General features: G+C 26.6%; 5 protein-coding genes across 14 annotated transcripts; 4 read left to right on the forward strand and 1 right to left on the reverse strand.

Annotated features, from left to right (window-relative positions):
* The first annotated feature begins 202 nt into the window (after window positions 1-202).
* LOC127073134 (ras-like protein 1) lies at window positions 203-4,505 on the forward strand. Of its 2 annotated transcripts, none has more exons than XM_051014251.1 (5): window positions 203-565; window positions 1,032-1,228; window positions 1,337-1,480; window positions 1,593-1,799; window positions 1,933-4,505. In XM_051014251.1, exons 2-5 carry the CDS (start codon window positions 1,100-1,102, stop codon window positions 2,035-2,037), a joined length of 585 nt encoding a protein of 194 aa, XP_050870208.1. In that variant the 5' UTR covers window positions 203-565; window positions 1,032-1,099; the 3' UTR covers window positions 2,038-4,505. The 2 variants fall into 2 exon arrangements, with proteins under 2 accessions (XP_050870208.1, XP_050870209.1); XM_051014252.1 differs by having other exon boundaries at window positions 203-465.
* On the reverse strand, window positions 4,452-8,142 carry LOC127073128 (chondroitin sulfate synthase 2). 2 transcript variants are annotated; one of them, XM_051014240.1, is made up of 7 exons: window positions 7,891-8,142; window positions 6,980-7,811; window positions 6,595-6,902; window positions 5,918-6,508; window positions 5,562-5,837; window positions 5,306-5,489; window positions 4,452-5,209 (listed from the first exon to the last, which is right to left on the reverse strand). In XM_051014240.1, exons 2-7 carry the CDS (start codon window positions 7,623-7,625, stop codon window positions 4,908-4,910), a joined length of 2,307 nt encoding a protein of 768 aa, XP_050870197.1. In that variant the 5' UTR covers window positions 7,626-7,811; window positions 7,891-8,142; the 3' UTR covers window positions 4,452-4,907. The 2 variants fall into 2 exon arrangements, with proteins under 2 accessions (XP_050870197.1, XP_050870196.1); XM_051014239.1 differs by having other exon boundaries at window positions 6,980-8,142.
* Window positions 8,143-8,337: 195 nt separating this feature from the next.
* On the forward strand, window positions 8,338-9,710 carry LOC127073132 (protein FRG1 homolog). Its single transcript, XM_051014249.1, has 5 exons — window positions 8,338-8,535; window positions 8,598-8,674; window positions 8,783-9,075; window positions 9,157-9,359; window positions 9,428-9,710. The coding sequence occupies exons 1-5, from the start codon at window positions 8,477-8,479 to the stop codon at window positions 9,573-9,575; spliced, it is 780 nt and encodes a 259-aa protein (XP_050870206.1). The 5' UTR covers window positions 8,338-8,476; the 3' UTR covers window positions 9,576-9,710.
* A 200-nt stretch (window positions 9,711-9,910) lies between these two features.
* On the forward strand, window positions 9,911-14,812 carry LOC127073127 (centrosome-associated zinc finger protein CP190). 8 transcript variants are annotated; one of them, XM_051014238.1, is made up of 7 exons: window positions 9,911-10,046; window positions 10,449-10,747; window positions 11,053-11,231; window positions 11,334-11,473; window positions 11,572-11,820; window positions 11,914-13,466; window positions 13,548-14,812. In XM_051014238.1, exons 3-7 carry the CDS (start codon window positions 11,064-11,066, stop codon window positions 13,919-13,921), a joined length of 2,484 nt encoding a protein of 827 aa, XP_050870195.1. In that variant the 5' UTR covers window positions 9,911-10,046; window positions 10,449-10,747; window positions 11,053-11,063; the 3' UTR covers window positions 13,922-14,812. The 8 variants fall into 8 exon arrangements, with proteins under 8 accessions (XP_050870195.1, XP_050870187.1, XP_050870189.1 ...); XM_051014230.1 differs by having other exon boundaries at window positions 11,914-14,812; XM_051014232.1 differs by having other exon boundaries at window positions 10,452-10,747; window positions 11,914-14,812.
* A 498-nt stretch (window positions 14,813-15,310) lies between these two features.
* LOC127061806 (titin homolog) lies at window positions 15,311-18,007 on the forward strand. Its single transcript, XM_050989172.1, has 2 exons — window positions 15,311-15,562; window positions 15,895-18,007. The coding sequence occupies exon 2, from the start codon at window positions 15,992-15,994 to the stop codon at window positions 18,005-18,007; it is 2,016 nt and encodes a 671-aa protein (XP_050845129.1). The 5' UTR covers window positions 15,311-15,562; window positions 15,895-15,991.
* The last annotated feature ends 34 nt before the right edge of the window (window positions 18,008-18,041 follow it).

Here is an 18,041-nt window from a genome sequence, read left to right on the forward strand (position 1 = left end):
GTAATTATAAAATAAACCTGTTTATTCTTTGTAATACCTAATAATGTAAATTTTTAATTCTATTATCTTTCTATTATTTATTATCTTTCATTATTGTCCGAATATAGAAATAATATCTAAATATCCAAATGTATATTTTTTAAATAAAACAAATCGGATAATAGATTACATTACTTCACTGTGTAACAAATTTGAAACATAGAAAAAGTAAAGAAACAGAGTGTATACGATATAATTACGATCTTTGAAAGAAGACGATCCCAGGGTAAAATCGTTTATTTGACATTCAGATAAGAACGAGATTGATTTTACCGATAGAGAACCCTATTTTCTTACACACTGATTTCCAAGCCATGATCTGCCGGGACGTAACAATATATCTGGTCTTTCCTCTGCAAATAGTTAAGTACGTTGGCGTGGCTGCATAACATCTTATGGCATCTTACTCTGTTCAATGGGAATACGGTACTTGCCCATGATAAATAACAATAAACTAACAATAATTAGCATATAAATCTAAAACGAGATCATTTAATCGGTGTTAAGATAAAATTTCATAAATTTGGTGAGTGTACGTGAAATAAAAAATATTATATACAGTAATTTTATTTTTTTCTCGTATGTACTTATCGCACCCTGACTGCTTTAAATTACTATTGGCTAGTAAATTATAATATTTCGATAAATTATTTTTTCATTGTATTAGTTTCTTATAATAATTCCATTTTGGCGCTTTACACATATCTTAGCATATGTCTTTTTATCATTTGTTTATATTCTTCCATTCGAAGTAATATTATATATTATTTACGATCACCTGACTCTAAGAATGTTAAAAAAAATAATAAATCATTTTACACAACACAAAATAATAATTTTCTATTTGTATATAATCTTGATAAAAATGTAATTAAACTTATAAATATTCCACATGTATAGAAGAAGTAATATTAATGGGAATTAAATTCAATTTAGTTTATACTGATAATTTATAGAATATAATATTTATATATCGTTTTTATATTTCATAGATATTTTAAGAAGCATCTAAAGTTTTGCATTGGATGTACCAGTTTATGTTAAGACAAAAACTGGTATTATGACGGAATATAAGCTTGTAGTAGTAGGAGCTGGAGGTGTTGGAAAATCTGCATTAACCATTCAACTTATACAAAATCACTTTGTAGATGAGTATGATCCTACCATAGAAGATTCTTATAGAAAACAGGTAAGTTTAAGTTGATTAATACCTATAAATCTATGACTTAATTATATGTTTAACTGATAATATAGTTTTAATTCTATTTTTATTGATTGTAAATATTGTTTTAAACAGGTTGTTATTGATGGAGAAACGTGCCTTTTAGATATATTAGACACAGCTGGTCAAGAAGAATATAGTGCAATGAGAGATCAATATATGAGGACTGGGGAAGGGTTTTTATTAGTATTTGCTGTTAATTCTGCTAAAAGTTTCGAAGTATGTATACTTCATATTATATCCGTATATAAAAACAAAAATCATGATACATGATATTGATCATGACATGACATACAAATGTTATTAGTCATATTTATTTTTGTCATTAAAGGATATAGGTACATATAGAGAACAAATAAAAAGAGTAAAAGATGCAGAAGAAGTACCAATGGTATTAGTTGGGAATAAATGCGATCTTCAACAATCTTGGGCAGTGAATATGACACAAGCGAGAGAAGTTGCACGTCAATATGGAGTGCCATTTGTTGAAACTTCTGCAAAAACTAGAATGGGTGTAGATGATGCTTTTTATACTCTGGTAAGTTAATTATTCTTTTAATCTTTAAAATCTTTGATAAGATATTATCTGTTATCAATGTATCAAGATTATATACTTATAATTGTACATATAAAAATACTATATATTTATAAAGATTATTGGAACATTTTAGGTAAGAGAAATACGAAAAGATAAAGAACACAGAGGTAAAGAAAAAAGAAAACGTATGAGAGTTGGTAATTCCGGACGCAGGAGACATCGATGTTGTCTCCTTTAAATCATTTGCTAAAATTAATTTTTTTCACTCAACAGATCAACGAAAGAATAAAATGTAAAATCCTAGAGTATATTCACTTTACATAAATTTTTGCAGCTTCCTTTATAGAATATCATAATTAATCTTGAAAAAAAAACAGTTTTTCTATATACTTTGAAAAAGAACAACATATTTAATACATAGTATAGTATATTACAAAGATGCTTACTCACGTGATTACGATTTGTGAAACAATATTGCTTATATAATGGTCTGACATACATCATTTAACATTTTATGAATTAAAGGAACAGAACCCTTGATTGTTAAAATGTCTAAATCTGCTGCAATCTTTTCTAATCTGCAATCAATAATTATGACATATATTTAGATTTCGTTAATGAAATATTCAGTTGTTGGTTTGAACTATTTTTTAATTATATATATCTTTTAAAAACTACCAGTATGCAAGAGTATCTGATATGCAGAAGCCAAGCTTATATTATGATTTGCATTAATAATTCAATAGTACATATATAGTAGCAAATATTTTTTTTATTTTGCTTTAATAAACTTCAATACTTAATGTAGTTTTGCAAATCAAGTACCACAAGATTTTTTATTAATTATTAATTTTGATGTTATTTATATATTTGTTTTAATTTTGTTTTTATCATATCGAATAATATAGATGTTGAAATTCACTTAAGATTGCAGAGAATCACAAACCTAATTAAATTAATTTGGTGCTCGGGCAACACAATATTGTTATATGTATATATATATAGATGTATGTTACTGTGATTTTGTATAACATTTTAAAATAGCAAGTAAGAATACATTATGAATATATTTGAGATAGAATTTGTAAACACTCCAGTTGTATAAATGGAGGGATTTAGTACATTGGTGGTTCAAAATTACAGTAATAAATTAATCATTAGGAAGAATAAAAAATGTGGGTAAATAACAAAAATAATTAAAGTATTGAAATATTATTTCTGTATCATTCTTTGATATAGCTTTATAATATGATAAATATGTTATATTAAATTAACATCATTTTTTAATGATAAAATTTTTTTTTAATCATTTATTTTAATATACAATTGAGTATTGTACTAAAAATAAAATAAACATATCAAAAAAAAAGTATATAAAAAAATAAATGAATGTAAAGAGAGGTCTCATAACAGACCTTAGTTAAATGAAAATCATTTTATACTGCTTTATTTTAATTGAAAATATATAATACTTAGTTTCGTTTTGATTGCTTGAACCACCTTTGTATAAATAAACGGTACAAACATTTAACATATCTTGTACTAAGAAGGTGTACCTAACAATAACATAAAAATATTGAAAAAATCATAATTAATTCTTTTAAAAATAATTTTGTAATATAAAACATTAAAGAAGCTAGACACAAATATGCTTGTTGCAAGTATAAATAAATTCATATAATTTGTAAATAATCGCGTTAAAATTAAATTTTAAACTCAGAAATATTTTACTTTTCTTTTGTATTAACACGAACGAGTTAATAATAACTTTATCGTTATTATCATATACTGATAAATCATTTATAATTAATTATCGTTAGGTACATCTGATCTCGTACAAGCGCATGCACAAATTCAGTTCCAAAAATAATTACTGCCTTAATATAGAACTAGTAAGTTTGACTTTACAGTTAAAAAAAAAATGAAGCGCAATTATTCAGCATTAGTGTATATTATTTTAATATCTTTGTATTATTCTTTATATTACATCAATATATTGTATGTAAGGGAATCCTATATTAATTAAGGTATATGATTTCTAGGCAAATCTGCGGCGCAATATGGATGGTTATTACGATACGATTGTAATTTAGTTAATAAAATCAATAATCTTTTTAGAAATACTCGATAAATAACTACTAAGCGATTGTTTATCAGATTATTATTATTATTATTATATATATTTTTTTTCTTAATTTTATGTATATACTCTTATGTTGTCTAAAATGTTTAAGGAAAGACAAACATTATCGTGTTCCGGGTATAATTTAGTTCCAATAAACTTTCAATTTAAATTTATTGAAATAAATTGAACTAAGATGCACGGATATGTTTCTTTAAAGAACGCGATAAGTATTAAGACATTACAAATTAATGCGATGTTATAAATAAATAAAAATGAAATAAGATCGTATTATGTTGAGTTATATCAGCGACTGTGATGAAGGGCACATTTAACAATCAAGGGTAAAACCGGCTTATACAATTTATACGTACAATTTGAGTAAATGTGTGCGTGTGTGTTGCATGTACGCATGTACGAGTGATTGCGTTGATTGCATATACGCTCAGAATATGCAATTTGTAATATTAATCTTAATCTCTTCAAATATTAACAATATCTAAGAGAGTGTACAATTACTACACACAACATAACTATTATTATGTAATTTCATTTATTCTGAATAAAACTTTATATAAAAAATACATTCTTTTGAATAAAAATATAATTAATATTGTATAGTTATAACTTTGGCAATATCAATATGTGTCATATATCAGATTAATACTCTATCTTATTATACATTTGAGATGTGAATATAATTGTTTAATATAATTGTTTAAATAATCGTAAAATTTTCATGTTTCAAATTTAACGTCCTTCACAACGTTGTGACTATTTCAGAAAAGTACTTCATATATCGACTAAATCTTTTTACTTATACAAAAAATAACATTGAGTAATATAAAGAAAAAAGCAGTAGAACCATGAAAATCAACTAAAAATAACTAACATTCTTAAATCTTATTATTATATATTTCTAGTATATAAGTAATATACTAATTCACAAAATGCAGTTGTGATAACAACTAAATATAATAACAAAATTAATTTCGATAATTTTTGTAATCTAATATAAGCTTAGCAAGCTGACTGCGCTGACCCAAATGAATATTCTTTTGTTTAACACACATTGTGTAAGTATCATTGTTAAGAGTACTAATACATCGTATATCTTTATATTTTATCTTCAATGCCGGTTCTACCGCACGAAGTGTATGTATGTCACTAAAAGACACGAACATGTCAAATATAGAAGTAATTGGATTATGCTTTGAAAGCTCCAAAAGAGTAGCGATATCTTTATCAGAACGAGCTAATGAAATACTCGTTTCTACAGCTTTTCTCACTGAAACACAATAGAAAAACATTAGTATTTATTTTAAGAACAATAATGATATTTATTTTAAGACTAATACTGAAAGAGATATTTTATAAAACATACTTGCAATGTAATCTTTAACATAAAACGCAATGTTATTATAATTATATTCATCATATCTTCCATAATTATGATTAATGTCCACTTCAATATGTTTATTATCATCAGTATATATTATATCAGGATGATATGCAACAAATGGAATTGGACTAAATATTTGATATTGATTTATAGTATTCATACGAACCTAAAAGATTAATATATAAAAATATAATATATATCCATAATTGTTATATAATTTTTTATTGTATTTACATACCCTATTTAAATAATCTAATTTTAAATCCATACCAGTTTCAACAAACAGAATTAAACTCTCAGGAGAGAATTTTTTAATACATAAATCTGTGATAGCAATTTTAAGCATAGGATCTATTTCAATAGCATTTATAATAATTGGTAAACGAATTGAATGCCATGTAACTTTTGATTGATCCTTTTTATATTTCTCTGAAAGCATTAAAGCATATTTTTTAATACTATAAAATATATCTGCTTGCCCTTTTGATGGTGATTCAACATTGTATAAGAGGACCTGCAAAATTTAGAATTCTGTTTATTTATTAATTTCGAAAAAAAAATAATTAATAAATTAATTATTAATTTAATACTGACCAGCAAAAGGAAAGTTTTATATTTTTTTTGCATACAATTCTCTTCATAATATTTCATAAAAGTCAACACATCTTCCTTGTTGTTTATATTTACAACTAATATCATATTAATCCTTGTATTTTCTGTTACATATGGAACTGATAAAACTTCAACTTTTCCTAATGGTTTGCATACTTCCACTCTCTTATATAATTCTTTCCCAGTAGTTACTTCAATAAAAGAAAGATCAAAAATATAATCCATTCCTCTAGATGCATCAAACCTCTTATAGCCATTTATCAATTTTTGAAACACTAGCCTTTGATTATATTCCATAATTATTTTACTAGTAATTGTATTTATTATATGATCTATATCAAATTTTGCATCTGCTTTTAATTTCCGTATGTTTAAAAAGTCAGTCTCAAAAAAAGTATGTGTTTCATTAAAATACGTCCAGTGTAAAACATCAAAACGTGTTAAAGGTTTGTTTCCTGGTCGATTACCAATAGGCCATGATATATTATGTTCATGCACTGGTGCTAAATGCTTAGTTTGTAAAATAGCATTACGCAAATCAAAAATTTTTTGTTGGCCATCAATAGATCTCATCTGAAACAAAGTGTTCCCTTGTTCATATATTTTTTTCAAAATATTAATTAAAGTATGTTGTGTTATTTTATCGATGACATTCTTACCACTGTTATGTACATATGAAAACGGTAGAAATTGAGATGATCATAAATAGGATAAATAGTAAGGGAATTTAAAAAATTTTCTTGCAGAAGTAATTTTGATAAATCCTGTTTAAAGTTAAATGTAGAGTTTAACTTTGTTGATAAGAATGTCTGCCCTTGCATTTGGTTTGTGCAAGAAAGTGACGAAGAATGCACAATACAACGTCCAAAATTAATATCATCTATATCTGAGTATGTATTTTGTACGCACCAATCTAAATTTGTTTTAATTTCTTGAATTATTGAGTTACTTAGAAGGATACCAGAATCTGAAAATCATAATAGTTTCATTTAGATATATGTATATCATTTTATCAAAAAAAAAATAAACACATTAATATTTTACCTAGAGAACAATAGGTTTGTATATCAATTGGTACACCCATATGAACATCTTGACTCACACTAATTTTAGATACAAAATTAATCAACTTTCTTGCATTAATATAACTGACATCTTTAATAAGAAAATAATAGTCATAGTCTTCTAAATAATTATCGGTAATGTATTTCATAACATGAAATGGTTTTAAAATACTTCTGGTATCTGTAAAACCTACTATACCAGGTAAAGATACATTAGGTTTTACACCTTCTGGTATTGAGATAAAATAACGTACTTTGTCCACTAAATGTGCAATTGTCTTATTTATTGCAATATCTCTACTATGCAAATACATTCGACTAGTTATTATTCCCACAAAGAGTTTTTCTCTAATTCCAAGTTCTGTAGAATAATATCTTGGACGTACAAACATTTTTGGTATTTTTCGTGCTTGTAATGGTTTATTAGCTATATTTACTTTAGGTTCATATTCATCACTAGCCTCATGTACATTTGGTAATTGAAATGAATATTCCACTTTTTCTTCATTTTCAAAATCATTAACTGGTACCAGAAACAAACTGAGACTTAAGCCCATACATATTCCAATTATTAAATAAATATTGCCCCAACAGTTTAAAAAAAGAATCTTGAATATGGGATTCATTATAACAATCTTGTATCAATCAATTTTTAATTAATATCAATAATCACTTTAATTGTAATAATATTATTATGGGCAAATAAATTTAATCATTTGCATTAATATTGTTTGTATATAAAGAACATATACTTCGTGAAATTACCAAAAATTAATTATCATTATTAAGATATAACGTTTCGACGATTATTACTAAAACATAATATATCGTATAATATCAGTCTATTTTCATTGCAGAATAAGATCTTAGGAAAAAAATAAGTATTCATACACGATATTCATTCTTTTAATTTTCTATAGATCAACTTTTATCAAATTTCGTATTTAAAATATGTAACACTTGTATTTATTATATTTTCAGTAACTGATTTTGACTGATTTGTTCATGTATTAATACAAATTTATTGTTTCAATTTAATAATTAATTTATATAAATATTTCAACGGAATACTAAATGTTATGACCCTTCCTTTTTGTCCTAATACCTCGGACATATTTGAAAATCATAGTATTCATATAATTTATAATAATGGAATTGTGAAGAGATAGAGTGGGGAATCTCAATTTGTATAACTCACACACTTGAGCAAGCTCGTGCAAGTTCGTGTCAATTCGTGTAGTCTCGTGCAAATCAGCGTTTTCGTGAAAATCCGCTCATACTCGTGCATGTTCGTTTATTTTATGTGATTCTAAAATTTCGTTTTTCTAACTAGTTTAAGAGGTTAGCTTCTAAAAGGTTAGGTTAGAAACTAGTACAGTTGAATGATTATATTTCTATTAGAAATATTTATTAATTTTTGTAATGTATACATTTTTAATTGCTGAATTATTTTAAAAAGATATTGTTTTGATATAAAATGTCTGAATATGATAGAGTGAGGACAGGGAAACTTGTTTTAAAGGGAGAAAAAATAAGGTATTAACAAAAAAAATTTTTCATGTAGAAAAAATTGATTTTTTTCATTAATTGACTTTTAGGTCAAAGAAACGGAAATCGAAAAAAGAAGAAACTAGGGAAAACGTTACAATTGATAATGAAGATACCAAGATTCATGGTATATATATACTATTTGTTTATCATATATAAATGTCACTAATTTGTTGAATAATATCAGACATATAAGTATTTGTAAACATGTTAAACAACTTCTATTTCCAAATAGGTGGATGGTGGAAAACAAATAGTCCAAAAGAAATTACAGGTACAGTAGCTATTGAATTTGGAAAACAAACCTATGTAAAGGCTCTTGACAATGGGCTTTTTACGCTTGGAGCTCCTCATTCAGATGGAGAAGGTCCTTGTCCAGAAGAAATTTTAACAGCATTTCGTATAAGTGATAATTTAATAGCTTTAAAGTCTGGATATGGTAAATATCTTGGTGTTGACAAAAATGGTGTTGTTGTGGGACGCAGTGATGCAGTAGGTGCAATTGAACAATGGGAACCAATTTTTCAAGTAATATCTTTGACAAATGATGAATCAAATAGATACTATTTTTAATATATAACATATTAATAACCATAAAGTTTTTTTTAGGATGATAAACTTGCTATATTGAGTAATACAACGGGAAATTTCATTTCAATAACTGACGAAGATGATGTTATTTGTCAAAGTAAAACAGCTGGTTCATTAGAATATGTTACTATAAGAAGTATAATAGAACGTGACAATAAACCTAATAAAGATATTCCAAAAGAAGAAGTAGGTTCTCTAGCTGATGTAGAAGTAAATTATGTGTAAGTATACTAACATTAATATATCTATAAAAATTCTTAATTGATTTATAATGGATTAATTTTTCCAGGCGTAAATTTCAAAAATTCCAAGATAAAAAATTAAGAATAAATAAAGAAGATCGATCTGCCTTAGAAAAAGCTAAAACAGATGGAAATTTACACGAAGCGTTATTAGATCGAAGAAGTAAAATGAAAGCTGATCGTTACTGTAAATAAATTATTGTAATCTATTATAGTTATAGAATAATATTCATATTAATTTTTCGTACAAATATATGTTCGTATATTTAATAAGAATATAAAACATAATTGATTATAAAATTAATTCAAAATATACGTATTTTACACATACATACACGTGATCTGTCGTAAAGTATTTGTAACAATACAATACAGCATAAATATATAAATTATATAATAGTGTACTGTCATTGTATTTATATTAATACAATCATAAGAATTTATTGTAAAACATATTGGACAAATATTTCGTATGTAGGGTAAAAATTAAATAATCGAAATACAATGTCGTGAAATTTCATATTTTACGGTTGGTCGGACTGATTTATTTTCGCGATCAGTTAACTCCATCTATGAGGGAGAGATCATCACTCGACATTGGTGATGTCGCAAAGAAATTTTTAAGAGATGGAGCTAAACGAAACATATTAAACTATTCCTGAATAGGTATGTGTCCTTTGAAATACGGCGTTTTTTTTAATTTGCCTATATACATTATGTATGGATAGTACAGTGTTTTCTTAAATTTTGAGAAATGTATATGTGTTCGATCCGCGTCGAACGGCGTCCTACAAAATATTAGCTTATGTCTTACTTCAACCCAACGTATTTTTTTTTATTCTTCAATGTATCATACGCGCGTGCGTTTACAACGTTAAAATTTGATTGCATGTTTTATGTTTATATTATTATTCGTATAATTTAAATAAATATAAAATACAGAAAAGTATTCATTCGGAATGATAATTGGATGGTAATATGCTTATAGCTATAGATCATAATCAATCTTGATCAAGGTGAGTTGTGAAGTATCAAAGCTTATGATAAGTAATAATTTTTGTTTTATAGAAGAATAAGAAATAAATGTGCAAGAATTTGTATAAAAGCAAATTAAGTGGACAGTTAACTACAGTGTGGATTTTCCAGCTTCAATTAAATATATTTGAGTGATAAAAACAGTATTGCTATTTTTCAATAAAATAGCTTGTAATATATACAATATGAAATTCCAACCAACAATATCAATACCTATAGGTATTATATTTTTTAAAGGAAAGGAAACAAAAGAGATTTACCTGTGGGAATAATACATTTATAAGCATAATAACAGTAATCAGCAACTGCGTTAAGGAACAGATATCGTGTTGGTAATGTGATTTTTGTGTATTAAATAACTATATTTCATATTATCAATTATATTTTATCATTTATGTCAAGAAAAAAATTTATTTAGAATTGTTATAAAATACTCATTTCATAAAATCATAAAATATTATTGGTATGAATACTTATACTTTTGTAACATAAATTTCATGGTTTTATATAATATAGTTAAAGTTGATCTTTATGAGAAAAAAGATGTAATACTTGTATATAAACAAAATTTTGATAATATTTATAACAATATGTTTATAATATTTTTGTTACATTAATGTGATATTTGTGTCTATAGATAATCAAACAATGCAGGCAACAACAAATCGAGATAAATCACTCCCTTCTCGAGGGTTGAAGCAAGTAAAAGTGGATAATTGGGGAACTTTCTTTCTGCAGAGACTTCAACAGCTTTATTTTGAAGAAGAATTACTTGATTTAACAATTAAATTTCCAACTAGTGATATTACTGTACAGGTATTACAAATAATGTCATGCATATATAAAATTAATTATAAATTTATTAAATTAAAATATTATAAATTAACACAAAATATTCAATGTGTGTTTATTATTTAGGCACATCGCTTAGTGATCACGACATGTACAGATTACTTTATGCAATTGGAACGTCAGTTAAAAGAAAAAGATGAAAATTTTGATGGAGTTATTATTATGCCACCAGATATGCCTTATGAGTGTGTTAAGTCTATCATAAGGTAAAAATATTTTTTTAAGGATTTTGTGTGCATGTGCATATGTGCACTTGTATATGTGATTAAAGCTAGGAAATTATTAAAATCGAAAATTTTTATAGTTTTATGTATACTGGACAATTGGAATACTGGACTTCTGAACAACATGCATTATATCGTACTGCACAAAAAATGAAAATGACAGTTTTGACTAAGCTGCTTGATGCTCAGTTTAATACAACTGCATTACAAACAAATAGACCAGTAAAATCAAATACTCCAATTATTTCAAAATCCACAACATTGTCAACTGAAGGAACAGTAACTACAAGTACATCAACACTTTCTGCTCAACCATTACCTGGGAGAAAGTATGTATAAAAAATTTTATTAATTGTTACATGATATATATTGTGTTGTTCCTAGCTACATTTTATTAAACATTTATTTTTTATAACTCATAGGCTTCCAATTTGGAAAAGAAAATTAGAATTACCTCCTACATTACCAATGGCAAATTACGAATTACGTGGTTCGGCACAGAAATCTACAGAAATCACTGCTGGGCCATCCCGATTTGATCTGCCTGAAGCAGAAGATTTTGCTCTTGGAGTTTTTTCCTCATTTGATGATATTACATATAATACAAAACCCATTGTTCAAGCATCAGGAAAATACAAAAGAGATAGTTCATCACTTTCTCTTAAATGCTCTCCTGACAGAGATATCAAGAATGATTCAACAGAAGATGAAGAAGATGACACTCAATTACATGAAAAAGATCCTAAAGAAGTAAATTCAGATGATGATTGGACAATATCAAATACATCAGAACGATCTCAAGATGCACAACCAACAGCAAAAAGAGTAAGATTCGATCTTGAAGAAAAAGAAAACTTGGAGAAATCTTCATCTTGTCACACAAACACGGACGATTCTATTAACAATCATGCAAAAATAATCAGGGAAGTGCTCAAAAAATATCCGCATTTGATTAGAAATAATAAAAATATACGTTTAAAGATAATGCAAAAAGAAGCGAAATCCACAGAAACTAGTGCTCCTTGTAAAACAAAAGTTTCCTATGTGGTATTGAAATCTGATCACTTGATGTCTAGCAATAATGGAGATGAGAATGATTCAAAGTGTAACGGTAACGTAGATGGTGGTGAGACTGGACCATGGAAATGCAATAAATGCGATTTAGATGAAGAGTATACGAATTATTATATGTATAGAAGACACATGCAAGATGTGCATGAAGAAAAGTTCGATCCAAGAGTTTGCGAGCACTGTGGCTATAAAGCAACAAAACGAAATATTTTAATGTATCATCTTTATACAAAACACAATGTGCCTCCACCAAAGAGCATGTGTTTCCCAAAATGTCAAGCATGTTCATATGTGGCTCTTTCTGAAACTCTACTTGTGAGACATCAAATAAATCATAATCATCGTCCTACATCCCGGCATCATACTTCGACTTTTGAAGTAATTCAGTGTTTACAATGTTCTCAAGTTTTTAAGGATATTACTGATCTTACAACACATGAAATCAATACTGGACATGGTAATCATGTGGAAGGAAGAGAAAAAGGATATCGTTGTCCTCACTGTAGCAAAACTTTCGTACGTGTTACGAACTTGCAAGTTCATATCGACTGTTCTCACAAAGATCTACGAGATTCTGAAACGGCGACTCCTGCTCCTCCGATTTCTTTAGAACCATCTTCGGAGGCAGAAGCTCTTAGTCACGTAGCAAGTGGGATAGCGACATCACTCGGAGTTGGAGATAGCGTATCGCCAGAAACGCAAGAAGTAGAGAATCAATCTGAATACATAGTACCGGAAATAACTGATATTTCACAAACTACAACCTATCACGCTCATGAATTCGAAGGTCAACAGATGATCATGTTGATTAATAATGATAATTATCAACAACAGGACGAGAATGATCATCATCAACAACCGCAACAATTGGATATTTCTGGAAATGAACAGATTGTAATGCAAGGTACGGAAGATGGGATGATCGTGTACATTCACGATAATGATGAGACAGACAGACAAACATATAATGATTATCAATCTATAGAGATTACACAGGAGCCAGAGGAAATAGTCGAGGAAGTTGTAGAGGAAGTGGAAGAGGCAGTAATGGAAGAAGAAGTACAAGATGAAAGATCTGAGCTTATAGATGAGAGTAATTCTCATCAGATGGAAGACGGTATTCAGTATGTTGAAGAACAAACTGAGATAGTTGAATATGACGAGGAACAATGTACCGAAGATAGAAATAGACTAGAAGAATCACAGGAATCTGTTATGATTATTGAAGAGGAACATGTGGAAGGAGATGACGAAGTTACTGATGAAGTTGCTGATAAAGATAGTAATGAACAGCAATCGCCAGAAGCAAGAGATTTTGCAACTGAATGGGATGAGTATAGTAGAGATGCAATTGAATGATGAGTAATAAGATGTAATCTATTATATTCTTTCTCATTAATTCATTTATATAAATAACAAATATGTTCTGCAATCTATAGGTGTAAAGTGATGCATATTATGCATCTTTTATCACCTATATTATACTAACAATCATAAAGTTTTAAATAGAAGAATTTATTATTATATTTTATCAGATATTTTAAAAATTTGTTGAGCACTCATTTGAATGTAAAACAAGTACATATATTCTTATAACTTATTCGATTTAAAAACAAGAACATTTTTAGTATGTTACAGGGGGTTCTACAATTAATATCTGTACTTTTCTTCATTTAGTAATGATGAGGGTATATTAATAATAATGATAATGATGATGATGATGAAGAAGATAATAATAATAATAATAATAATAAAATAATAATGATAATAATTATAATAATAATTATAGTAATGATAATAATAATGATAATAAAATTATAATAACTGAAATCATATGATAATAACCACATAATTATAAGAATAAAAATAGAAATAATAATTACAGTAATAAAAGATATTAATAATGATAACAACAAGAACAATAAAAGAGCTGTCATGATAACAATGGTCGTAATGATAAGTATGAAGAAAATGGTACAGAAGAGAATAACAATTATTCTTATCTGATTTGAAAGAGTATCAGAATGGTATTTAGAATTTGTTCATTTTACAATCTAACATGCATTTCTATAGATTTTAGAATTTAAGAGCTCAAATCATATATCAATTTATTATTATATTTGAATGAATTATTATTCATAGAAAAAGGCATATGAAAATGTTAAAATATAGTTACGCTGAATGTGGTGCGCGCGCGTATGTGTATGTGTGTTTATGTATGCAAAATTTAATAAATTTTCTGGAAGAATAGGATTCTTTTTTCATTTATAATCACATGAAATATTTTCTTTTGTAAATAGCATCTAATTGAATAACCTTTTTTTTCGAACAATAAACAATTTCGTGCAATAATTTATATTAAGAATAACATTTTTATTTTAGCATCTAATTGAATAGCCTTTTTTCGAACAACAAACAATTCTTACGCAATAATTTCTATTGATAACATTTTTGTTTCAGCGTGTGTTTTATGTGTTTTTCTTTGTTACTTTTCATAAATATTTTTCAATTGAAAGAAAAATCCATGAAATTAAAATATATATCTAGATTGTCTTCGATCATTTGACTTATCATTTCGACGACTTATTTCTTTTATATTTATATTTTTCTTATTTACGAATTAACTAGATTTATTTTGCTTGAAGTTTGAAAGGAAATATAATTAAAGAGTCTTGAAAAAATTTTTACACGTATACGAATTTAATTATAAAAAACTTAAAAGATGCATTTGTTTCGTGTCTCTCACAAGATGGCGTTGGAGAGATTTGTAAGTGTTCTCTCTACGTCATGTTTGTGAGATCTGTTCAATTTCAAATCGGAGTTTTATGAATGTATGTAACGGTCAATGTTGTGTAGTTTTGTAGTTCGAAAAATATTGTTTATTAAGACAAAAAGACGTACTTCACGTGAATTAATTTGATATAATCTCAATTAATTTACAAGTTTATTAGGATTTGCTTAATAAATATAACGTTATTTCAATGAAGAGGTTTATATTGGGTAAGTAAATTACAATAAGAATGTTCATGCAACTTAATAATTTAAAGCATATATTAAAAATTTGTTGTATTTATTTTACTTCATATATTTATAGTCAAGATATTTTTTATTTATATATATACATATTATATATACACGCACATATACACAGACAATATACATAGAAAAATTTACATATAAATATTTGAAGTATACTGTACATACAAACATTACATAGAAACTTTTGGTTTTTCTTATGTTATTTAATTATGTATATCAAGTTCTTTATTATTTGTAAAAAAAACTATTAATCTGTGATGGTATAATATTATATTTTTCATTTTTTATTTCAGATATTACATACAATGTGAAGTAGGCTTTAAATAATAATTATATTATAATAGTTTTACTGATACATAATTACTGTATTTGAAAAAAAAAATTCATACAATGGATAATTATTGTGCTCCACAATGGGTAGATTTTACATCTAGTCCACAAGTACCATCTGATGATTATTTTGAAAAATATCATGAAATTTATGAACCTAAATTATGTACTAAAATAATTAATCAGAGTACTGAATCAGCTAAGGAGGTATCTGAAATTATTGAAACACCCAAAAAATCTGTGCAATCAGAAAATAGATATTTTATAAAATCTATGTCTACTGAAAATTTACAAACAGAAATAGATAGTCTCAAGAATACACCAATAAAAGTAATATATCCTTCACCATATAATAATAGTAAACAGAAAATTATGAAACAAGTGAGTTATGAAAATATCTTGAATGAAGCTATGCAAAATGTTCAACTTTGTGAAGATTTATGTAATGATAAAAAGAATACAGATGTATCATCAACAGAAGATATATTTAAGAAACCAATACCAATTAAAAGTAAAACTTCCAAGCCTGTGAAGATTCGTGAAATAGACAATAATTCTGTATTGGTTTCAACCAATAAACAAATGCAAGACATTGCAAGAAATATACTTGAGGAAGAAACAAAAAATGTATCTTTATCTAGCATTAATATGTTTAAACCAGACACAAGTTCATCAATAAAAGTTATGAAAGATTGTAGTAAGACATCAAAAATTGATGATCATTTGAAATGTAACATACCACAAAATAATAACTTGAAAAATGATCATTCTAAAATAAAATTAAATAACAAACATTTGAAATTGAAGCCTTCTGATTTGAAACAACAATCTTCTGTGATACAAAAATGTTCAACTACAAAGATAAATACACATAATAGACCTGTTGTAACTCTTAGTCAGAAAGATCAAGACAAATCAAAATTTAAGCAAGTAGAAAAAAATCAATCAAAAACAAAATTTGTGCGATGTAATAACTCTGCAGATTCCTTAGCTTTACATGATAAAATTACACAGAAAAATATTAGAGTTGCAAAGGCAGATACTACAGTAAAAGTAAAACAAACTCAGAAACCTTATTCTTCTTTTTCCAAAGAAGAAAAAACATTTTGTCAAAAGAACAGTGCATCAAAAAAAATGGTTACTACAATTGTAGGTAATACTGGATCAGAGATTATAATTAAAAAAGAAAAAATTTTATTTTTTGATATTCCTATACATACTAAGCAAAAGAAGATTACATGTCCAGTACCCTTCAGTTTTGAACATCGCGATAAAATTAAAAAGCAATTAAAACTAGATCAATCAGAATCCAAATGCAATAAATCAAAATCAGTTCCTAATCTAAAATTGTTAGATATATCTCATAAAATTCCGAGTAAGTTGTTTGATACAAGAAAAAAAGCTCTCATGAGTTCTTGTAGTAACAAAGAAATTAATGACAAAAATAAAGATAGTAAACAATTTGAAGGAAATAAAAAAAGTAGTACTGCTTACATACATTCATTGCCCTCAAATAAACTAATGAAGACTATTAATCCAATGAAAAATAAAATTGAGAAAAAGAAAACTCAAGATGGTCAGAATAAGAAGGATACAAATCAGGCAAAAAAATCACTTGCATCTATTTCTTGTAAAAATATTCAAAGTAATACAAATTTAAAAGTTAAAAAACAGGAGATAATACAAATAAATAAAAAATGTATTGAGAAAGAAAATAGGCAACCTAATATTAATGTGTCTGTTATAAATAATAGTACTTTAAAACATAGCAAAGATGTTAAGGTAAAAAGTACTGCATTTAAAACAAATGTCGAGGAGAGAGAAAAACAACGACGTGTATTGGAAGATAAAATGAAGCAAAAGAAAGTTTTACAAGTGGAGAAGCTTAAAAAAGAAAAAGAAGAAAAGGAAGCAAATGAAAAATTGGAAATAGCAAAGCTTCGAAAGCAAGCTGAGATAAAAGCTAGACCAATGCCAATATATAAACCACTTATTCGTGTTAAGTCTACAAAACCCTTAACTAAACCACAAAGTCCAGCATGGTCAAGTAAGAGGAGAGTAAAGTCAACTTTATAGATTTTTTCACATAATCATACTAACCATTTATAAT

The sequence above is a fragment of the Vespula vulgaris genome, chromosome 2 (genome assembly GCF_905475345.1).
Source record: "Vespula vulgaris chromosome 2, iyVesVulg1.1, whole genome shotgun sequence".
NCBI lineage: Eukaryota > Metazoa > Arthropoda > Insecta > Hymenoptera > Vespidae > Vespula > Vespula vulgaris.